This window comes from Gossypium hirsutum, chromosome D07 (genome assembly GCF_007990345.1).
Source record: "Gossypium hirsutum isolate 1008001.06 chromosome D07, Gossypium_hirsutum_v2.1, whole genome shotgun sequence".
NCBI classification, from domain to species: Eukaryota; Viridiplantae; Streptophyta; class Magnoliopsida; order Malvales; family Malvaceae; genus Gossypium; species Gossypium hirsutum.
This window is the reverse complement of record NC_053443.1, coordinates 54,285,774-54,308,242: the sequence shown is the minus strand read 5'-3', so window position 1 is coordinate 54,308,242 and position 22,469 is coordinate 54,285,774. Positions and strand designations below refer to the sequence as shown.

General features: G+C 37.6%; 4 protein-coding genes and 1 non-coding gene across 8 annotated transcripts; 3 read left to right on the top strand and 2 right to left on the bottom strand.

Annotated features, from left to right (window-relative positions):
* Positions 1-1,657: 1,657 nt before the first annotated feature.
* Positions 1,658-5,523, top strand: LOC107925838 (ankyrin repeat and SAM domain-containing protein 6). 4 transcript variants are annotated; one of them, XM_041097872.1, is made up of 7 exons: positions 1,687-1,917; positions 2,044-2,191; positions 3,043-3,119; positions 3,228-3,499; positions 4,358-4,432; positions 4,542-4,604; positions 5,109-5,523. In XM_041097872.1, the coding sequence occupies exons 2-7, from the start codon at positions 2,082-2,084 to the stop codon at positions 5,151-5,153; spliced, it is 642 nt and encodes a 213-aa protein (XP_040953806.1). In that variant the 5' UTR covers positions 1,687-1,917; positions 2,044-2,081; the 3' UTR covers positions 5,154-5,523. The 4 variants fall into 4 exon arrangements, with proteins under 4 accessions (XP_016712055.1, XP_016712054.1, XP_040953806.1 ...); XM_016856566.2 differs by having other exon boundaries at positions 1,658-2,191; XM_016856565.2 differs by having other exon boundaries at positions 1,658-2,191; positions 5,077-5,523.
* A 76-nt stretch (positions 5,524-5,599) lies between these two features.
* Positions 5,600-9,609, bottom strand: LOC121219558 (GPI transamidase component PIG-S). Its single transcript, XM_041097870.1, has 13 exons — positions 9,347-9,609; positions 8,590-9,244; positions 8,281-8,365; positions 8,108-8,197; positions 7,875-7,948; positions 7,541-7,625; positions 7,359-7,448; positions 6,951-7,081; positions 6,624-6,705; positions 6,498-6,545; positions 6,330-6,402; positions 6,107-6,210; positions 5,600-5,962 (listed from the first exon to the last, which is right to left on the bottom strand). Exons 1-13 carry the CDS (start codon positions 9,522-9,524, stop codon positions 5,843-5,845), a joined length of 1,815 nt encoding a protein of 604 aa, XP_040953804.1. The 5' UTR covers positions 9,525-9,609; the 3' UTR covers positions 5,600-5,842.
* Positions 9,610-9,663: 54 nt separating this feature from the next.
* TRNAK-UUU (transfer RNA lysine (anticodon UUU)) lies at positions 9,664-9,736 on the top strand. Its single transcript has one exon. It is a non-coding gene; the product is annotated as a tRNA-Lys (tRNA).
* A 108-nt stretch (positions 9,737-9,844) lies between these two features.
* On the top strand, positions 9,845-12,037 carry LOC121219559 (putative pentatricopeptide repeat-containing protein At3g25060, mitochondrial). The gene has a single exon (XM_041097871.1). The coding sequence runs from the start codon at positions 9,845-9,847 to the stop codon at positions 11,594-11,596; it is 1,752 nt and encodes a 583-aa protein (XP_040953805.1). The 3' UTR covers positions 11,597-12,037.
* On the bottom strand, positions 11,632-21,662 carry LOC121219560 (uncharacterized). The gene is made up of 6 exons (XM_041097873.1): positions 21,464-21,662; positions 21,278-21,331; positions 20,834-21,162; positions 17,271-17,325; positions 14,225-16,813; positions 11,632-12,133 (listed from the first exon to the last, which is right to left on the bottom strand). The coding sequence occupies exons 5-6, from the start codon at positions 14,508-14,510 to the stop codon at positions 11,763-11,765; spliced, it is 657 nt and encodes a 218-aa protein (XP_040953807.1). The 5' UTR covers positions 14,511-16,813; positions 17,271-17,325; positions 20,834-21,162; positions 21,278-21,331; positions 21,464-21,662; the 3' UTR covers positions 11,632-11,762.
* Positions 21,663-22,469: the final 807 nt, after the last annotated feature.

The following is a 22,469-nucleotide window of genomic DNA, read 5'->3' as shown; positions in this document are numbered from 1 at the left end:
TAGGAGTGGAATTAATTGATGAATAAATTATGTATTCGAAGCTCGATGAGTCTATTTTCATATAGAAGCAACTAAAAGATCATATGGACAGTATGTTAAGAGATATTCAGGTTCTCGTGAGACAGGGCCAGAACGGTTTCTGGATTCCCTGTTCCGACTTTGGAAATTCATTATAAATTAACCAGAGACAATTAGGAGTCATACCATATATGGATAGATTCCTCTCTGAGTCTAGTTTCTATAGAAACAAACGGCATCAGTATTGAAGCTCTGTGCAGGGAGATATCCAGGTCGTAATGCGCAAAGGTCAGTGTAGTCGATCCCTGTAACATGGGAGACTTTGACTAATAAACTGTACTAATTGGGCTGACCAAAAATTCTAGAAAAAAATATGTAGATGGGAATATGAGTCTAGTTTCAGGGAAAAATCACGAAACTGATTTTCGAGTTGTGAAACTCAAGATATGATTTTTAAAGCGACTAGTACACAGATTGGCAGTGTCTGAGAAATATTTTTATAAAGGGTTTAAAGTCTGTTAACATCTCGTGTTCGACTCCGGCGTCGGTCTCGGGTTCGGGGTGTTACACCGCTACCATCATGACATTGGTAAGTTCTTGAACTCCTCAACGTTGCAATTCTTACTTCACCCATGGTTTCAACCCATCCATAAAGGAGAAAAATGCTTCCTTCTCGCTCAAATCAGAGATCTGGGGCATGAGTTCACTGAACTCCCGTACATACTCCCTAACCGTGCCTCGTTGCGTAAGCCGCCGCAACTTTGCTCGAGCTTCATTCTCGGCATACTCGGGGTAAAACTGTGTTTTAAATTCCTTTTAAAACTCCTCTCAAGTCCCAATCTCAGTCCCACCACGTCTCACATCAGTGAATCTACGTCGCCACCATAACAAAGCAACGTCAGTGAAATACATAGCAACAATATTTACCTTTGTGACATCATCCTTGATGTTCATCATAAGGAAGTATTGCTCCATGGCCCAAAAAAAGTTGTCCACTTCACTTGTGGACCTTTCCCCTTTAAACGTTTTCGGCTTGGGCACATCCATCGCTTGTGGCTTCGGCTTTGAAGCCAAGATTCAATTTCCTATGACAGCCTTAAAAATCTTGAGCTCCTCCTTAAGCTCATTGATCTCTTCCTTCAAAGCTGTCACCATAGCCTCGAGAGCATCGTCTTTCTCAGCCAGCTTACTCTCCGAGGAACCGATAGTATCCCACACAAATTCCCTGAGTTGCTCTTGCATTGTTCGCAACCAATCATTGAGCCATATCAAATCTAATCTAACATTTACAAGATATGATTCTCTCAATCTTCTAAAATTAGTTACCAAATTAGCCTAAGTTGCCATATCTTCATTATCGGGCCAACCAGGCTTTAATCTGACAAGCTTCTCTAACAGTTCTTTGAATCGAGCCAGTTCTCTTGGGCTAAATGATCCCCATCTTATCGATAGACCTCCATTGGGCGCATCTTATACCATGATCATGGGCTTTGCACTTTGACCCGTGACACTTGAGCTTATGTGGTAATTTTAAATTTACACATTTTATTATTAGAAATAATAAAATAATTTAATAATAATTATAATTAAATTAATAATTTTTAAAATAATAAAATAGACTATTTGAATGATGAAATTCAAATTACAATCTTTACCTTTGTATGAATACCTCTTGGACACGAGGCGGTGATGCGAAGCCGACGGTAATAATTCCCAGCATTATTTAAACATATAAAGAATCCCACACAGTCCGCTTCGCGTAGAATTCTCAAAATTCGAAAGCCAAAAGGAACTAAAAAAAAAAATCCCCAAAAAGGATTCGCCAATTGACAAGCGGGGAGGGTGTGAGAATCAATCTTCTAAAACAAAAATAATCTTTACATTTAATACAAAACAGGGGTTAGGGTTTTTTATTTTATTCTTTGATTTTGCCCTCACGCTTGCTAGATTTTTTTTGGAAGTCCTCTAGAAGGCCAATCTTTCGGAGTTTTTACTGTTCTTTTTATTTTCTCGTGATTTGCAAAGATAAGTGTTAGGGTTAGGGTTTTAATTAGCTGATAGAGATGTACGCTGATCGGGTGGAGGAGGATGCTGGGAAAAGGTCGGTGAAGGAGAGACTCAATGGCAATCCCTCCGGTAACTTCATTCCTCGGCGTCAAATCGCTGGCAAGAGGTTTGCTTCTACTTTCATTTTCTTTTTGTTTCGACGGATGATGATTGGGGAATATCTGCGTTTATTTGCATTAATAGGAATTTTTCTTTTTCTTTTTTACTTGAAATGCAGTAATTTAACAGCCCTCCCTTGTGTTTCGGGAGAAAAAAAAAACTGTTTCCCTTTGTGTTGGTATTTTTGGATGATGAATCAAGTTCGTAGCGGGGTTTGCCATGAATATTTGAGTTTAATATGATGTTAAAGATTTGAGATGGAGTTCAAGACAATTTGAATGAATGGTTATTTATTTGAATTCGCAAAATTCAGGGGTTAGATTTGTCTTTTTGGGTTCCTAATTCTATAAAATCAAGTATATGATGCGTAGAAGAAGAAAGGGGTTGGGTCCCGAGTAATTGTGAACTGAAACTGGAAAGGGAGCTTTTAAGTTTTACCTTTCATTTCAATGTATGTTGGTTGCACTGAAAACTATGAGTTTTTTTTTAAACCATGGAGTACTGAGTCTTGTTTAACCTAGTGTTAAGAAAGAAAAATGAGGAAAGGGCAGCCAGTTTGCTTATATGGTTTTTGTCTTTTGACCTTCTACAATAATCTTATGCGTGCTTGTTGTGTTGATTATGAACTTTGCTGTTTGTGATTTGAGCTTGTAAGCATGTGGTTTTGCCTCTTAGGTAACAATTTTGGTAATATATATTTAAAGGCGATAGATTTTTAAGCTGATATTAGCTCAGATCAGTTGGGTTTGGTTTATGTCACCTTATTTCCATCCAAGGGAGAAGCTGAGTTTGTTTCATTTGCACTTTGTGCCTTAATTCTCCTAATCTGTGAATGACTTCTTGCTATATCTTTTGCAGACAGAGGCAAGATGACAAGTGGGAACATGATCTTTACCAAGAAGATGGACCTAATGTTTCAAGACCTAATGTTTCAAGTATGGATTGCCTGACACAATCACATGCAACTAAAATATTGCTGCTGTAGTTGGATGCAACTAAATCATCTCTATTTAGTTTTGACTGTGTGTTAATGGTTTGTGAAGATCGTAAAGTCGATGCTCGAGATCTTCGGTTGAAGTTGCAAAGGAAAAGCCTGCAAAATGTGTCTCAAAGTGGAAGGGGAACTCTCTCAGGTGTCCGTGATCTTCGTGAAAAGTTATCTGGAACAATGAATGCACAGCCAATAAGTGCTGATCCACCAAAACAAAAAGTGAAGGTTGCCCAACCTGCCAGGAAAAGTGTAGCAGTTGAAACAACTGAACCAGAGCCCAGGAGAGCTGCAAATACTCCAGCAAGAAAGAAGGCTAAGCAAAGCGTATGTAACTTGTGCTCTTTTTTGCCATTTAGCATCTTCCCTTATATGTTGTATGTTTGTTTTTATTTATTTGTTTATATGAAAAGCATGATACATCAAACCTCTGTTTTATCATCTCTGTTCCTCCTGTCCTAGGTGTATGCCTGTGTGTGTGAAGGCGTTTAAAAACTTGCCATGTAATGTTATGCATATCCTTAGGCTTATTTACAATGGCTTCATTACATGGTGAAGTGAACTGAGTAAAGTTGACCTATAAACTTTGAGTTGTGGGCAAGGGGTGTAGAGACCTGCTATGTTGATTGCATGCATATCCCTAGGGCTTCTTTGCAATGCATGTTGAATTGATCTGAGTGAACTTGACATTGTAAGTTTGTATTTTTTGTGCGTATGCGTGTTTTTTTTGTGTTTGGTGGGGGGGGGGGTTTCAGACACCTGCCACTTCATGGCATGCATGTCACCAGGGCTTGTTTACATTGGTTTGGAATGCACAATGAAGTCAGCTGAGTGAAAATTTGACCTGCCAACTCTGGATTGTGAACTAACATTTACGTGAAATCGGAATTTGAAGTGTTGGCAGTTTGAAAGTCTAATAAGCGGGAAAGAAACCATGTTATGACTTATGATGTGTAATGCCCAGCTATGGATCGTGTGGAATATGCAAAAAGAAGTGAACTAAAGGCTTCTGGTTTTCTCTTAAATGGAATTCTAAATGTGCCCGAGTTTGCACTTTGATATTTCCTTTGGTTGTATCCAACATAAGAGGCATTCCCCCATCTTTTATTGAATTATGACAATAGTGTTGCCCGTATGCGCTTTCTTGTTATAATTTGTGTCTAAGCCATGTGCTTTCACATGCAGGCTGATACATCCGTGGAGGGCTTCCTCCAGTCCTTGGGTCTTGAAAAATATGCAATCACTTTTCAAGCTGAGGAAGTATGTAGTTTATGCTTCTTATTGTAAATTTACCCCTCTTTTATTGTTTTACATCTTTACACAAATTAAACAAATTTCTGCGTCTGTTATAAGAGAACTTTTTCTGCAGGTTGATATGACTGCACTTGTACACATGACAGATGGGGATCTAAAAGCTTTAGGCATACCAATGGTAACTTTAAACCAAATCCTCAAATTTGGATGCACTCATGCAATTACATTATATGGCCCCTCTGTTTTACCTAGTTTTTAAGTTTGAGATCATCCAAATGTTTTCCTTTTTTGAAGAGCCAAGGCATACCTTAGCTTTACAAGAATGTCCTTTTTTCTTGGACCTAGAAAATCTGTTTATTTTGGTTGATTTTCTTGAATTTCTTCTAAGTGCATATGATTATTTGAAGGTATTATTGAAATTAACAGTTTATGTGCAAGTGCTGACCTTGTCAAAAGAAGCTGGAATTTTTGGAATATACAGATAATTAGTGCCGAAGGAGTTGTAGAAAAGCCCTAATTTGTGTCGGTCCCTTTATTTAGTCCTATATAATGTATGTGGCCTTCACTTGTTGCCTTTTAAGAGCTTCCTTCAACCATCAGACCCCCCACTCTTTATCTTCCCTATTTTCTACTTGTTTTTGTGTTCCCAGCACTTGAAGAATCTTCTCCTTTGCATCTCCAGGGACCAAGAAAAAAGATAATTCTGGAATTGGAGTCAAGAGGCTGATAATCGGAGTTTTAGCAAGAGGTGGTTGCCTGTCGAATCTCGAGATGTGTTAATGTCCATTCCTACAAGATTGTAAGGTTGTGTGTTGGGTGATAAGAACCTGCATTTGTACCAATTCTTGTTTGGTGTTTCCTTTTTTTTTTTTTCTCTGGTTAAGTTTTATCAACAAAAGTATGGCTTCACGAGACTTTGTTATTGAAATGGAAGGATGGAATATCGTTAGATTGAAAGTAGGGTAGGAAGTTCCTTTGTTGCCAATTAGTGGCATTCAGTTAGAAACTTTAAACTGACGTATGGGCTGCATCGTCTTAAATTTATATTTTTGTAAAGTTTCTAAACTCTAAATCCAAGTGTTTGAGAGTTTAACTAATGCGCTATGAGTTTGTGTTTTATTTGTTCTCTCTTAAGAATATCGAGATGTCAAGTCAGCATAATACCCCCAAAGATTATATAAAGAATACATTCATTGCATTTCCATCAAACAGCAGTCGCATATAGCCAAAACTTGGACTCATAAAAAATAGTCCCAAATTCAACCACTTTTAGATAAGTTTCTATGGTATAAGGCATGAGGTAAATTGGTAGGGTTACAAGGCTGCAAAAATTGTGTTTCGGACCCTGTCGCCAAATTGTTTCTTGAATATCTCCCATGGCTTAGAATAATCCCTTTTGCAGTTGGGGCCTTTGCTTTATGTTGCCGTGTTTGCTTTAGCCTTCCAAGCTAGGTACTTGGCCTTTTCTTGCTTATATCTTCTTAGTTCTCTTAGAGCTGCAAGCACAACATGCATCGAAACGGGCAAAAAGAATGGCTGCACAAATAGAAGGAAAGAGGTTGAGCCTTGTAATTCGAATCCAATAGATAAAAAAACATAGTTTGGTAGGAAAAATTTCAACTTCTGTTTAATGATATGATGATATGATCAAGAGAGACGTGAAAGTTTCATTTGACTAACCGAGTAGACAGCAAAGCAGTGCTCAAAAGAATAGTAGCTGACAGACATAATAGATGGGTGGAAAAAGGCATCCTCTGCCAGAGACCTTGCCTGACTGGATGAAGCTGACCAGAGAATGTAAACTGTTTGTTAGAGTCTAATTTGACAAGAGATTTGGACAACAGATGGTTATTTTAGGATACAGTTGAACAATGATAATCCACAGGTAAGTCTAGGAACATACCAGCTGAAAATTCATACACTCCACTAGAGGCATTACTTAGTGCCAGCTTTGCTGCTTCAAGAGAAAGCTTTACCTGGAAGACACCACCGTAAAATCATAAACAGATAGTTCAATGGTTATTTTCAAAGAGAGTTACAAATGCAATTGTAGTCCAACTTAGTATCTTACCTGTTTTCCTATCTCATCCTTGATAATCATCCTTGGCAGTGATTGAACCTGCATTAAAACTTGTCATTGGTTGCAAAAAGTCTTATTGAATCAGATGGTCCTTCTTTAAAACCAATGACAACATACCAATCTTGAAAGAGATCCAAGTGTCGTAGCACATGAATGAAGATTAAAACAAGTGTGTTGCCGTGACAAGACGTCCAATTCCCTGGACAAGAATTGAAACTAAGAAAACTCCACATATACAGAATGAATAACCGCTCAAGATGATACTATATTTATTCTTTAAGAAAATTTGGATGGAAGTTAAGGCTTAAGCAACCACAAAGAACAAGCTTGCTGATTAGACCACTACAAAGTAGAGATCAGTTTTGGTCTAACCCGTTTTTTTTTTGAAACTACAAAATATAACTATTAGGCATAGCTTGGTAGTTGCATAGGATTTTATCTTACCACTCGGTAAAACCTCTTTCACTAGGCAGAAGGTTCCAATCGCCTGATGCACCCGTGTAAACATTCAAAGATTTGAAACCAAATAGTTGCCGGAATTGCCCAATGAATACTTCAAACATATTCTCAAGGTCCTGCTTAAGAATGTTCATGCATCAAATTACAGAAAACTACACTGAAGCCACCTGCTACTATAACAGAACATGTACTAATCATTCAATTATACCCTTCTTTCCCATGGTCCAAGCTGGATGGCAATAAATCTATAAATTAAATGGTTCAGAACAGATTTATGAACTTTTCAGTCCCAAATAATAATTTCTCTGGAAATTTACTGCACCAGCATGTAAATGGAAGCGTGTTTACGAGGAACAGCAACTTTTTTGTTGAATTAGTTATGTATCATCTAACCTGTATGGGAATTATGTTCTTGGCACTGGGCTTGAATTCTGAATCCTTTAAACAGCCTTGGGGATTCCAAACAATAACACCTCCCCACATCTAAAAGGTTTCATGAGAAGAAATAAGATAACCCGTCTCACAGAATAATTAGTGGTGAAAGGAAAGAATATAGCAAAGGCTTGAAAACTAACTGGAGATATAAAGCCATTTGTCTTAGAAATCTCTCCATTTGGCAGCTGGAGAAGAAGAGGGCATTCCTTTGCAGATGGTACATAGCTGGCAACAAAGAGAATAGTGAACAGCTTGAGAAAATAAAAGAGGCATGCAAACAACTCACAAATATGAGAGGGAACAAGAAAATATCAAATCTGGCTGAGACTCTTAACCAACATCTTCGCCTAAAGTGGATATTAAACCAAAAATACATTAAAAGGATGAAACCATACGGTTATAGACATCCTATAACTCAATAAATGCAATCATTACAGTTAAGAGATAAAAGAAGTATTGAGCAAAAGAATATACACCGCAAATTGCAATATCTTTGATCGCCCACCAGCTGCAATTGAAGTATCCAAGTGCCATTCATTGGAATTTACCTGTTAGAACCATGAGAGGTTCCATTATTTTCCATGTCCGACATTTCATGTGGCCAGAAAGCAATAATTGCAGAAACATACACAAAACCAATTAAAATGCAGCATTCTTTTATCAATGATCTACAGAAACAGAACAGAAAAAAATTTAAAGATGCATACAAAGAAAGGAAGATCTTTGGTGCTAAAGACATAGCTCTCCAACTTTTGATTCCAATAAGAGAATGAGGCCTTTGGTGTATGGTACAAAACCTATTCATGAGAACAATGAAACCCCAATCAGAAGAAAATAGAATAAAAGCTATAAAACTGAAACGAAGAAGATGACCCTTGACCTGACTCTCTACACTGATGTTTGCCACAGGTCCCAAAGCCTCTATCATAGGGGTTAACAAGGTATCATCAATCTTTTCAAAATCCCTGCAGACCAGAGATACAAGGAAATATCATATGAGCAAAATGCAGTAAGTACTGTAACATTCTAACTATAGTGAGTTTCGTTTAGCATAATTCTATCAAACACTTCAAGGACTAAAGATTTTCAACATAAACAGAATCAAAACAAGACCAACAAAGCTTTCAAAAATCAATCAAATCTGTAGAAAGTAAAAAGGAGGAAAGGTTAGCATGAAAAAGCCTCATACCAATCATAAACCCAATCATGGGGATCCGCATTGAGCAAATTGAAGGAAAGAACGATCTTGCCATCGGCTCCAACAGGCATAAACTCATTCCGGATCAACCCTTCCTCTCTCCCTCCATTAATGAACACCTTGATAAGCACTTCCGCAACCTTCACCACTGCCATCTCCACATCGCTGCCATCGCCAACTACCATCCACGCGTGCCTATACTTCCCAACAACAGCTCTCTCACTCACACCCTTCACCACCGCCATACTATACTCATTGTTTTTCCCGCCAAAAACCGACGCCAACCTCTCATCGACCACCACGTCATCGTTCTGGACAACATCATCGCCAGTGACCGATCCGCACTGGTAAGAACTCGAATGTGGGGACGAGGTTGGGCCTCGGAGGCAACGGGAACCTAAGTCCACGGTGACGGAGAGAGTGTAGTTGTCGGAGCATTTAGGGTTTTGAGAGGTCAGTTTGGTAATTTCGGAGAGGATTGACCAACGGAGGCGATCCGGATCGGAATCGAATCCCACGAAAAGGGCGTGGAAATGGAGCGGAAAGAGTAAAGTGTCGGATCGAAGCTGAGTCGAGAGCGAGTCGATTTCGCGAAACGGCAGAGGAGAACGGTAGATTTCGACGGATTTCCATAAGAATGGGAAACCTGCAATTAAATTAAATTAAAGAAAAGATTTGTTTATTTATTAAGGAAAAAAAGAAGAAGGAATTTTATAGATGAAGCTATGCCAGAGGTGTGGAGGCGAACCAAGGAGGAAGGAAAAGAGGACGGAGAAGGTAAGAAAGAGGCGCTTCAATCCGGGTTTGGTTTTACGCATCAATTTAGGGTCGAATTCGGGTTCAGAATCGGGTCGTTGTGGTGCTTTACTATCACTGCCGAGTAATTTGGAGGAATCGGAGTCTGGAGCTTCTGAGATTTCGGCCATTGCTGGAGAAGCTGCTGCTGCTGCACTTTCTTCTGCTTTGCTTTCGGAAATTACTAACTTAGACTGCTACGGAAATTTGAAGTTGGTCTTGTGTTAGATATACCAAACAAATATAAAGGAATAAATGAAACACAAGTGGGCCGTCTTAGCTCAGCCGGTAGAGCGCATGGCTTTTAACCATGTGGTCGTGGGTTCGATTCCCACAGACGGCGTGTGCTCCTTTTTAGTTTTACTCTTTTTCATGTCTCATCCAATACCATTTTTACAGTGCAGCTCCTTTTGCAGTTGTCTTCTATGCAACGGCTATAGCTTAACTTGCAATGCAGTCTCTTAAATGGCGAAAACATCTTAAACCTCTGCTCTTAGCCTGCAAAGACAAGAAACCCCTAGCAAAAATTCACGCCATGATGATCCAAACCGGCCATAAAAACTCTGTTGGCAATCTTATAGCATCTTATGCGGGAGTTGGTGATATCTTGTCAGCTCGCAAAGTGTTCGATAAATTGTCTAATAGAAGGGTAGATTCATGGAATGCAATGATCCTTGCCTATTCTCGTAAAAGTTTTCCAAAAGAAGTTCTGGACTTGTATCGTCAGATGATTATGGAAGGCATTAAGCCTGACAGCACCACTTTTACCATGGCTATTAAGGCCTGTGTTAGCTTGATGGACATGGAAATGGGGGACGAGATTTGGCGTAAAGCGGTGGATTTCGGATATCAGAAGGATGTTTTTGTGGCGTCTTCCATTTTGAATTTGTATGTCAAATGTGGGAAAATGGACGAGGCAATTGTAGTGTTTAACGGGATGCCAAGAAAGGATCTTGTCTGTTGGACTACTATGGTAACAGGGCTGGCGCAGAGTGGACGGGCAAGTGAGGCGATTGATTCATATAGAAAAATGCGAATGGAAGGGATGGAAGGAGATAGTGTTATGATGTTGGGGTTGATTCAAGCATCTGTAAATCTGGGGGACTCAAAGTTGGGACGTACAATTCATGGATATATGATTAGGAAAGGTTTTTCCATGGACGTCGTGGTTCAGACTAGCCTTGTCGATATGTATGCTAAGAATGGATACTTGGAATATGCTTTGCATGTCTTCAAGATGCCAACCAAGAATGATATTTCTTGGGGTGCATTGATATCTGGCTTAGCTCAAAATGGCTTTGCTAGAAATGCACTGGAATTGTTGGTACAGATGCAGGGTTGTGGATTTAAGCCGGACTCGATGTCCCTTGTGGGTGCTCTTCTGGCATGTTCGCAATGCGGGTTGTTAAAATTGGGTAAATCCACACATGGATGTATCACTAGAAGGTTTGATTTGGAACCAGTTTCTGGCACAGCAATGATTGACATGTATGCAAAATGTGGATCGCTTTCTTATGCCCGTGCACTCTTTGATCGGATAGCTTCTAAAGATATAATCTCTTGGAATGTAATGATTGCCAGCTACGGAGTACATGGGCATGGGAAGGAAGCTCTATCACTCTTCCTCCAGATGACAAAAATGAGCTTAAAACCTGATCATGCAACTTTTGCAGCACTTCTCTCAGCTCTCAGCCACTCAGGAATGGTTAACGAAGGTCGATACTGGTTTAATTTCATGGTAAATGAATACAGTATCCAACCAATTGAGAAGCACTACACTTGTATGGTCGATCTTTTAGCTCGTGCAGGACTTGTGGAAGAAGCTTATAAACTAATAGGGTCTATGAACAACAAACCCGGGGTGGCTGTTTGGGTTGCTCTCCTGTCTGGCTGCCGTAATCATGGGAAGTTGTCAATCGGGGAAATGGCAGCAAAGAAAGTCCTCGAGTTAAATCCAGACGACTTGGGAATTCATGCGTTGGTCTCGAACTTCTTCGCCATGGGAAACATGTGGGATGAAGTTGCTGTTGTAAAGAAACTCATGAAAGACTCGGGGAAGAAGAAAGTACCTGGATACAGTGTATTGGATGTGGATGGGAAGCTCCATGCTTTCCTTATGGGAGATAAAAGCCACCATGAATATAAAGCTATAGCAACCGTATTGGATAATTTAGACCGTGAGATGAGTTTCATAGTCAAATGATGGGGTTCCTTATATGATCATATATTGATGATTGCTTCTTTAACTAGCTTCTGATCATTAAATTAAATCATTCTTAATAAAGTTAACTTCAGTTATTTCAACAATGCAGAGGCCTAATCAGTACCCTAAACACATTTCTTTTTTATCTGACCCCTTCAAATTTGCCTCAACTTTTGTACCCTAAAGCTTGATTCTGAAGATTTTGGTTATCTTCTAATAAACGATCATATTCGAGTAGCAAATCCGCGGATTGTTTTTGTAGAGAAGCAACGTGCGCTTCGGCAATTTCGATCTTCTTGTCTTTCTCTTCAGATTCTGATTTCAGCTTCTTCAAATTCTCTGATAAAGTAGAGATTTCTTCTTTCAGTAGCTTTATCTCCTTGGAGGCTTTGTCGTCTTTTTCTTTAAGCTGTATTCTCTCTTTCTCGATACGTTCAGCTTCCTCTTTAGAAGATCCCACCCTACTCCTCAACCCAATAAGTTTTTTAATATAATGGTGCATGCGATCAATTATGAAACCGAGAAATAGAGTAAAACCTACAAGATCAAGTTCAGACAGCACAAAGACACATCAATACCACTAAATAAAGGGATAGAAATAGAAAAATCATTTCACTCGATATTACAGGCATGACGCTTATTCAGTTTATGATCAATGATTAAGCAATTCTCTTACACTTTCGGATCAGCAATAGCTACAAACTGAAATTCACCGATGGTAATGGAAAAGATTCAACTTTTAGAAACATACTAAAGCTTTTGTCAGAAAAATCACTAACATTCAAAATGTACCATGCCGTAAAGACTAGCCAAAATCCTTAGTATCTATTATATATTTATGCCATTCAGTTTTTATTATTGAGCACTTAACAAACTATAATATGTTTGTTTACAATATGTAGCATACAACCTTGTAATGTTAATAAAGGACCACTTGCTAACCAATACAATACGAAATCCCATCTTGGTCTCGTATTAATGGATGTCACAAGCCGTTCTGATATATCAAGAGAAAAGTCATCTATTTTTTCAACCAAAAACAATTGAGTTAATTTTGAGAAAACTCTTGCAAACACCTTTAACTCTACTTTCATTGCATGGTAATAAAGCTTAAAACAGTTTAATTTCAAGCAAGGGTTTCATTATGAGACATCCGAACTTTAATTTGATATCCACTGTATGTATAACCTTTACATTGTTAATCAGGAATTAACAATTAGTCACAAAAGGGTTCATGATGGTAGAGCATACTAGCTACAAGACCTGGTAGAGCTCATAGTGAGAAAAGTCCTGTTAGCTACGTTACAGGCATAAACTTATTTAACCCAACTGCTTCAAATTCTATATGCTCCACAAAAGCGGCAATGCTAGATTATGTATCTTGTGTTATTTGTAGAATGTACCAACAGATAATAGAGTTAAGTTTATAATTGTAGAGTTTCGGATACTCCAATTTTCCACTGGAAAGCCAACAATTTTCACTCCGTGAATTTCTCAAATTCCTCATGGCTCAATTAAATCTAGACAACAGTAAACTGATTAAAAGATCCAGCAAGAGGTTCTTGGTATGGGAACAAACAGAAATGATACTTCATTGGTGCATATGTGGGTTCGTGGGCACAAGGGATGAAGAGAAGAACAAACTACATAAGACTGAAATAACCAAATATTTGCAAGACAAAGATACAAAATATAAGAACGGAGGAGGCCAAGGTAGCGGCATGAAGCTAGCCACACCTAACCTCCAAAAGGTCTTGAGTTCAAATCCACATCTCCAACTATTAATATAGGTTCAGTTTCATTAACCAAAATGCCCTAATGACTTATCAAGCAAATAGACCATTTTCTATCACAGACTTCAAAAAGCTATACGTTACTGCTTGAACAGCATATGATGCATCATGTACCAGTGATTATCTAAGCTGACATACAAAATTGAGTTCAAGACTACTAAGTACTAACTCTTCTTTTAGTGCCACTTACAAAAATCACATTAAAAGATTAAAGCACTCCGAATTGAAGAAAACAACATAATGAGTCTATAATTGTTAAATGCAGTCAGTTTACAGCTTATGTACACCGGATTTCGTGATTAAGAATGTTTTTCCCAATGCAGAGAGACAACTCAAACTATTCAACGGTGGTCAGTCTCGCCTATATGCCCTGTAGTTGTCATTGGCTGCAAAGTTTTCTCTCTAAGTTTCGACATCAACAGTTTGAGGATTTCCAGAGTCCTTTCTGGGGTTCATTAGATTTTAGGAGTTCAGTTTTCAGTTTTGTCAATTGCCTAGATAAAGTTTCTACTAACTACAACATTTTGAGTTAGGCCAATCTTTTTTCGGTCGGAGACCCTCCAGTATTAGGTATCGAATAGCCCACATTGCGGTCTGGCTAAATCTGGAGTCGAGCCTGATCGGAACCTATTTACAATCTAAAACTTAGGAAATTCGTAGAAAACATAAGCTTAACTGATGAAGCACAAACTTAAAATCAAAGGTACCCAACAACATTGTAGTTAGTAGAGACTAAATAAAGGCAAATAATTCAACAGTCAGTACATAAACTACTAAGTTACTAACATGTGCATGAACCAGAAGAGGCGTGAAAAAATGAAGAGCAGAATGATACCGATGAGTGAAGCTTCAAGCAAGTGTGTCCTCCAAAGAACCTGATCCATAGGTGACATGGTTCCAAGCTTTGCACCCTTGTTCTGGATCTTAACAATGCTCATGAGACTGGATAAAAGAATCACAGACATAGTACCTGCAATAGTTTTCACAGTAGCTGGACCTTTCCCCATCTTTAATTGATCTATGCTCTTTATCACAAGCTCTCTCAAAGGCCCAATCTTTACCAATAGAAGGAACGCCATTGCACCCTCCGCAAAAAGGACCAAAAACAACAACTGAATCATCCTGCCTCCCCAAACTCTCAAAATGAACCAAAAAAAAAAAGATAGCTTAATCTGGAACTCAGCAAGAAACTAGTAGGAATCTTTGATTCTGGTAATTGGGTTTTAGTTTCTCAAAAAACCCACTTCAGTGAAGTAGGAATTATGTTTGGAAAAGGAGGGTTTAAGGCTAAAAGATGTATACATTTAGCCCTAATGTAAAAAGCAAGAAGCTCTTTTCAAGAAACTTCACACAGCTAAGTCGATTGATTCATGTAAGTTAAAGGGACCAAGCATTGGGATTATTAATGGAGTGTGGTATGCTGCAAATGGGCTTGCTTTTTAGGCAAAGGCAAATATTTTAGGTTAAAACATAAATTATAGTAAGGCAGTGTCTTAAAAATAAATAAATAAAAAGCATAATGACTTTTTCTTTCTAACTCTCAAAATTTTAATTTTAAATTTATATTTTTTATCGAATCACCCTAAAATAGATGGAAAAAGTGAAGTTTGTTAATTTTATTAGTGTGACATACATGTGGATTGTCATGTATATAACATATCAACATTTAATTATTTTTTAAAATTTTAAAAAATATTAAAAATATTTTTTTATAATTTTTTGAATATTAAAATTTTAAAATTTTAAATCAATGTTGACGTGTCATCCACATAGATTCATGTATATGCAACGTCAGTAAAGTTAAAACACGTTAACTTTTCCATTTATTTTGAGATAATTTAACAAAAAAATGTAAGTTTAAAGAGCTAAAAAAATTTAAATAGAAAACTAAAACGATTTCTTTATAAAGTTAGAGGTCAAATAAGTTATTATACCAAAAAAATTAATTTCAAACTAAATAAAAACTAAAAGAAATGGACCCTTTTGCCTTAAAAAAACACATCGTAGATGAATTTGAAAGAATTGGGAGATTGGAGATTATGGTAATTGTAGTTCTGAGAAAAGTAAAGCTTCCCTATATTCACGCATTGACAAAGTTAGGTAGTACCACCAATCCAATGACCAAACCAATTGAAATGCAGGCAGCGGTAGTAAAACTACTGGGCGGATTGAATTACGCATTCGCTATTTCAAGAATCCAACTGTCCCTATATGTCTTTGCTGTCTTTCTCCAACTTCTCGCTTGCTTGCATTCCAATTTACACATAGCTCTATTCTGGTTTTTGGTTAAATTTTGGATTTAATTTCTCTATTTTTATACTATTAGTTAGTTTAAAGTGTTAATCATTTAGTTAAAGGGTTACCGATCGAGTCTTAACTCGATTAGTATGAATATTGTTGTCAGTGCAAAAAGACGTGGGTTCGCGTATGCTGAAGCGCATCATCCTCCTATTTAAGAGGAGGGGAGGATCTATGGGTAATTTTAAGTATTGTGTCAAAAAGAACAGATATCATCAGCACTTATAAAGAGATTGTTAAATTTTGGATAAAAATTTCTAAACTCTTGAATTTTCACGATAATCTTACATTACATTACAAAAACGTGGTATTGAGATTACCCTTGAAATTTTGAAATTTTAACACTATTGAGAATGTAAAATTATCGTCTAAATGTAATATTTTAAATCCAAATGGGAAATTATCATTTCGGAATCTCAAATTACTTGGAAATTTACTATTCTTTGAACTAAATTTCCTTAAGAGATCCTTTTTATACGAAACATCACACCAATACTTACAAAAGTAAACTATGTCAAAATAACCCATCTGATTTAAAGGTGTTTGGCAGATTCTTAATCTCGCTTGTTGATTCTTTAATTATACTATCAATGTATAAAATAATTGTCCTAAACAAATTCCATTGCATTAGCTCATCTATCTACATTATGTTTAGGTTATTAGTTTAGTTGGTATCATGAATCAATCCGACACTGAATCATTTGAAAAATGACTAAAAAGACTTGTTTTTAAAAAGTAACAAATATTATGAAGAGTGTATTTTGTCTTTTTTATATAAAATGAATAGGCTCAGAGACATCATAGAACAAAAAAACTTACACTACTACTCAAGTTTTAATTTTACCATTTCATTTAAAATATCATTTAATTTTTTTTGAAAATAGGGTTTGTCTAGAATTCAAATTACAACTTAAAAACCCTAGAAATCAAGAGTGCTATCCTTGGTATCCTAGCAAAAACAGTGGCTGCTGCGACTTGGGATAATGGAGAGTGGTGGTAACGATGGATTTGGGGGAGATGATATTGCCCTATTAACAGAAGAGCTTATTCAACTTTCGGTTAAAAGTTCGATGGTGGAGCCAAGTAGCAATTTCTCTTTGATTTGTTCCGTATGGACAAAGAAACCCTACAATCAAGATAGTTTCAAAGCACATATGAGGAGTATTTGGAAGACAAAGAAGAAATTTGTGATTCAAGTTGCTGAAAAAAATCTCTTTTTGATTGCGTTTGAATTAGAAGAGGATTTAGAGACTGTTCTGGAAGGCCAATTATGGTTGTTTAGGAAGCAATTAATCCTGTTCGATCGGTTGAATAAGTCAATGCTAAGAGATCAAATTCGACTTGTCTCATCACCGTTTTAGATTAAAATTGGGCCGTGTCTACCAGAGTTTGACAAAAAAGATCTTTTGCATGCTATAGGAGTCACTTTCGGAGGGGTAATTAGATCTGAAATTCTTGGTGAATTTTGTCGGCTTAGAGTGCTGTTAAATGTTCAGAAACCTCTTCGTAGGGGTATTTTTGTTTCAATAGGGAGTGGGAATAAATCTTGGATTCCCTTTAAGTATGAAAAGTTGCCGACTTACTGTTTTGGATATGGCAAGTTGGGGCATGGTATCCACGATTGCTCAGAATTCACTCCTGCAGAGAAAAACAGAATTAAAATGGATCCACCTTTTTCTTTAGCATTAAAAGAAGAATCAACGTTAGTGGGAAGGGAGAGTTTAAAGTTTAATGCTTTATTGAAAAAATCACAATCACAATGCTCTTATGTTGGAGGCATTACAAAGGATCAGGAAGAATATCAGTACAGGGAGCAAAGTAGTGGTTTAGTGAGAGGGATCCAGGATTATACTTGTTTGGCATCAGTTGTTGCAGATCTTGAATCACACGAGGAAGTAGGTATCAATGAAGGAGATACTGTAGATAGTCTCGTCAATAATCCGGTCTTAGCCAGGAAAGCTAGTTGGAAAAGAATGAAAATAGTAGGAGGGAAGGAGAACCATGAGGCTGATCGTAAATTGCAAAAAATGAAATTGGCAGAGTTAGTGCAATATGAATATGGGGTAAAGGAGATTCGGGAAGAGAATCCAAAAAGGGCGAGACCTGTTGAACAGGATCTAGCTACGAAGGATGAAACCAATTTACAAATGGAATTTTCCAACCAGACAGGATCAGCGGCTGCCAATGGGCAAGCCGACCAGGTGCAATGAAAATCATATGCTGGAATGTCTGTGGATTGGGGAGTCCACGGGCAGTAAGGAAGCTTCGGTTTTTACTGAAGCAAAATAATCCTCAATTAGTCTTCTTAATGGAGACTAAAGTAAGTGAAAAATGTATGGAAGCAATTAGAAGAAGGTGTGGCTTCACGAATGGACTTGAAGTAGGAGCTGTTGGTACGCGAGGTGGGATTTGTTTAGCATGGCGGGAGGAGGTTCAGATTCACCTTAGATCTTTGTCAATAAGTCATATTGATGTGCTGGTTAAAGGAGAGGGTGCTCATGAAAATTGGAGATTCACAGGGTTTTATGGCTCTCCCTATTCACAAAATAAAAATGCTTCATGGGATTTACTAAAGACCTTGGGACAGGAGCAAGAGTATCCTTGGTTAGTGAGTGGAGATTTCAATGAAATAGCTTATTCTTTTGAAAAAAAGGGAGGTCTGCTGAGGGAGGAAAAGAAGATGGCAGCGTTTCGGGAAACTCTACAAGAATGTCACCTTTCAGACTTGGGATATTCAGGAGTATGGTATACATGGGAAAGAGGGAATTTACCAGAGACGAATATACAAGAAAGATTGGATAGGGGTGTTGCGAATGAAAAATGGATGGAATTATTTCCAACGGGCAATATTAATCATCTGACGTCTACCCTTTCGGATCATTGTCCTTTGCTAATAAGCACATTTAATTTAAACAGATTCAAGATAGTCCCTAACTTTAAATTTGAGGCTTGGTGGACTACAGAGGAGTCAATAGAAGAAGAAATTCGGGAAGCCTGGAAGTCTCCAAATGGATCGGTTTTGGAAAAGCTTGAGAACTTGCAGATTAGTTTATTGAAATGGGCTAAATCCATTAAGAAGCAGCGAAAGGGAATGACGGAAAGAATTTCAAAAGAGCTTGAAGACTTAATGAAGAAGGAACTTGATGAAGATGTTATGAACAAGATGATTGATAAAAGAATCCATTTGAGCATGGAAATCGAAAAGGAGGAGATGTATTGGGAACAGAGAGCACGAGCTAATTGGCTAAAGTTAGGGGATAAGAACACAACATTTTTTCATAAATATGCATCAATGCGGAGAAGAATTAATACAATCAGTAGGCTTGATAGTGATGATGGGAAAGGAATTACTGAGGAGTTAAAAATTAATGAGATGGCGACGCAGTATTTTCAAAAGCTTTTCTCGACTACAGGCGTTGGAGATCCTTCTCATCTTCTAACAGGTATTCAAAATTGCATCTCTTCGGATATAAATGAAATCCTCTTGAAAAAGTTTACGATAGAGGAGATTTACATTGCAGTAAAGGGAATGGGTTCAACAAAAGCTCCAGGTTATGATGGTTTCCCGGCTCTATTCTTTCAAAAATACTGGGACATAGTGGGAGAAGATATTGGGAATTTCTGTTTAGAAGTTTTAAATAATGGAAAAGATGTGAAAGGGTTAAACGTAACTAAGATCACCCTTATTCCGAAGAAGTCCAATCCTACAAACCTTGCTGATTTTAGACCAATTAGTCTATGTACAGTTCTTTATAAAATTATTGCTAAAGCTATTGCCAATCGTCTTCAGGAGGTCATTGGAAGATGCATTGATAGTGCTCAAAGTGCATTTGTCCCGGGGAGGCTAATTTCGGATAATGTTTTGATTGCTTATGAAATTCTGCATACACTTCGGAAAAAACGTAAGGGGAAGAACTGTTTTATGGCAATAAAGCTTGACATGAGTAAAGCTTACAACAGGGTGGAATGGGCTTTCTTGAAGGAAGTTATGATACGAATGGGATTTGCGAAGGAATGGGTGGTATTAATAATGAGATGTATTTCTACAGTCTCTTATGTTGTAACTACAAATGGAAGGAATGGTAGAGTCTTTGAACCAACCAGAGGACTCCGACAAGGTGACCCACTTAGCCCTTTTCTTTTTCTTATTTGCAGTGAAGGTTTATCGTCCTTAATCAGGAATGCTACAGAAGAGGGGTTGATTAAAGGGGTGAGAGCCAGCAGAAGAGGCCCGATAATATCGCACTTGTTATTTGCAGACGATTGCATTTTGTTTGGTGAAGCCACCGAAAGTAGTGCAAGGAACCTCAAAGCTATTTTGAAAGAATATGAGGCTTGTTCTGGTCAATGCGTTAACTTTAATAAATCCATGATCTTTTTTAGCTCGAATTTGAAGGAGGGGGATAAAGGCAAGTTATCGGCTGATTTGGGAATAAGATGTTCGAATAATATGGAAAAATATCTTGGATTGCCAAATATTGTAGGCCGGAAGAAAAAAGAATCGTTTCAGAATCTCAAAGACAGAATAAAGCAAAGGATTGATAATTGGAGTTCTCACTTCTTATCTCAAGGGGGTAGAGAGGTTTTCATTAAATCAGTTCTTCAGGCAATTCCTACTTATGCTATGACATGTTTTCTATTACCAAAATCGCTTTATGATAAGTTTGACAATTTATTTGCTAGATTTTGGTGGCAGAAAGGAAAAGGAAAGAAAGGAATTCATTGGTGTCAATCGGAATTCATGTGTAGGCCTAAAGAGGAGGGTGGTATGGGCTTCCGGAATATGGCACAGTTCAATGTTGCTTTATTGGCTAAGCAATGGTGGAGGATTATGAACAATCAGAATGCGCTCGTTACGCAAGTGTTTAAAGCTAAGTATTTCTCGAATGATAATTTCTTAAATTCCAGTTTAGGAAATTCTAGTTCGTATGTATGGAAAAGCATTTGGGCAGCAAAGGACTTATTGATAAAAGGGCATTGTTGGAGGGTGGGGACGGGTACTAATATTTTCATAAACGATGCTTGGATTCCAGATTCTGTTAATTTTAAATTATCATCAGATATTAATTCTATGCGTGATGTTAAAGTTGATGAGTTGATTGATAATAATACCAGAAGTTGGAAAAAAAGAGTTGATTTCTAGTACCTTCCTGAAAGACGACGCAGCTAGAATCCTCAGAATTCCTCTGGCACAAACACCGCATGATGATTTTCTTATCTGGGGAGGCGAACAGTCGGGTGAGTTCACGGTCAGAAGCGCCTATCAACTATTACAAAAATTGACTGAAAATCCTAGAGCTTATGCTTTACAGACCATCTATGGAAATTTTTACAAAAAACTTTGGTGCCTGAATCTACCAGCTAAAATTAAGGTTACAATATAGAAGATATCTTGGAATTATCTACCTATAAAGGTGAATCTCCAGCACCGAAAGTTAGTAGCAAATCCAAGCTGCCCCCGATGTGGAGAAGAAGCTGAAACAATGAACCATTTATTTCGTGACTGTCATGTTACAAGGGAGGTATGGAGAACATTATCGTTTCAGTGCATTTTAAGGAATCAATGTGAGGATTTTGTACAGTGGATTACCTGGGCAATAGAGGAGCTCAGCCTTGACCAAAGTCGCGTATTTTGTTGTGCACTCTGGGCAATATGGGGAGACAGAAACAAAAGAATACATGAAGGTAAAATTAGAAAGGGAACGGAAGTTGCAAATCTTATAAACAGCTACATCAGTGAGATTAATGGTCTTGAGAAGAGAGATTTGAATTGTACCGTAGAAAAAAAGAGATGGTCGTCCTCATAGGCAAGTTTCATGAAGATCAACTTTGATGGCGCATTTGATAGAGGAAAGAATCAGTCAGGCGTGGGTATTGTGGCCAGAGATTCGGATGGTAATATTCTTTTTTCATGTTCAGAGATTCATTTTAATATTTCATCAGCCTTTGCTGCTGAAGCGATTGCCTGCCGGAAAGCTGTTCAAATGGGAATCAGGAGGGGATTGCAGCATTTGATTCTTGAAGGAGACTCCCTCACAATAGTCAAGAAATGCAAATCAAAGAGTCAAGATAGATCTATGGTGGGGGTATATATTTATGACATTCAACAGGAAATATTTGGACTTGATAATATCAGATTTCAACATACACCTAGATCAGCAAATGGTCTTGCTCATATCATAGCAACAGAATCGTTAAGAAGAGGAGAAGAGTTTTACCTGGATAGGGGAGTTCCAGATTATGCCATGGACCAAGCTCGGCTGGATGGGAGATGTGAAGAAGATTAGAAGTCTTCAGAGAGAAAGAATGAAGAAAGAAAGGCTTTGAACAGCAAAGGAAACGAACCGATTTCTTTTGGCATATCTTGGAAATGAAATCGTCATAATGAAAAGAGATGACAGAAAAGACTGAAGACGGTTTCCCAAGCTTCTTTTGATTGGGCAATGGGTCGGTGCTTTAATGACCGATTTTAGAATATTCGCTTTAAATATCTAGATTTTTTATTTTGTTAAGGCCATCTGATTTGGGCCATGTTTGGGTTTAGGTTCTTTTATTTTACTTTGTTTTTGGGTTTTTGTTTTTAGTTCGATTACAGATTTGAACAGTAATTATTTATTTCCTTAATAAAGCCCAATCTGGAAATTTCAAAAAAAAATATCATTTAATTTTTAATCTGCTTTTAATAAATATATTTTATTTTTTTATTCACGTGGAAGCTACGTCATAATTTAATTTTAATAGTTTACTTGTGAGAAAACATAGAAAATAAAAGAATTTTTTTA

Bases quoted from the DNA above. Each gene is read 5' to 3' on its own strand.
- LOC121219560 (XM_041097873.1), bottom strand. From the start codon at position 14,510: ATGATTCAGTTGTTGTTTTTGGTCCTTTTTGCGGAGGGTGCAATGGCG. The intron at 12,134-14,224 runs GTATCATTCTGC...TTGATCTTGTAG, and splicing joins GCTTGAAGCTTCACTCATCG to GTTTTACTCTATTTCTCGGT.
- LOC107925838 (XM_016856565.2), top strand. From the start codon at position 2,082: ATGTACGCTGATCGGGTGGAGGAGGATGCTGGGAAAAGGTCGGTGAAG. The intron at 3,120-3,227 runs GTATGGATTGCC...TGGTTTGTGAAG, and splicing joins TTCAAGACCTAATGTTTCAA to ATCGTAAAGTCGATGCTCGA. The intron at 4,433-4,541 runs GTATGTAGTTTA...CTTTTTCTGCAG, and splicing joins TCACTTTTCAAGCTGAGGAA to GTTGATATGACTGCACTTGT.
- LOC121219558 (XM_041097870.1), bottom strand. From the start codon at position 9,524: ATGGCCGAAATCTCAGAAGCTCCAGACTCCGATTCCTCCAAATTACTC. The intron at 8,198-8,280 runs GTCAAGGGTCAT...TCTCATGAATAG, and splicing joins ACATCAGTGTAGAGAGTCAG to GTTTTGTACCATACACCAAA. The intron at 7,449-7,540 runs GTTAGTTTTCAA...GAAACCTTTTAG, and splicing joins CAAATGGCTTTATATCTCCA to ATGTGGGGAGGTGTTATTGT.
- LOC121219559 (XM_041097871.1), top strand. From the start codon at position 9,845: ATGCAGTCTCTTAAATGGCGAAAACATCTTAAACCTCTGCTCTTAGCC.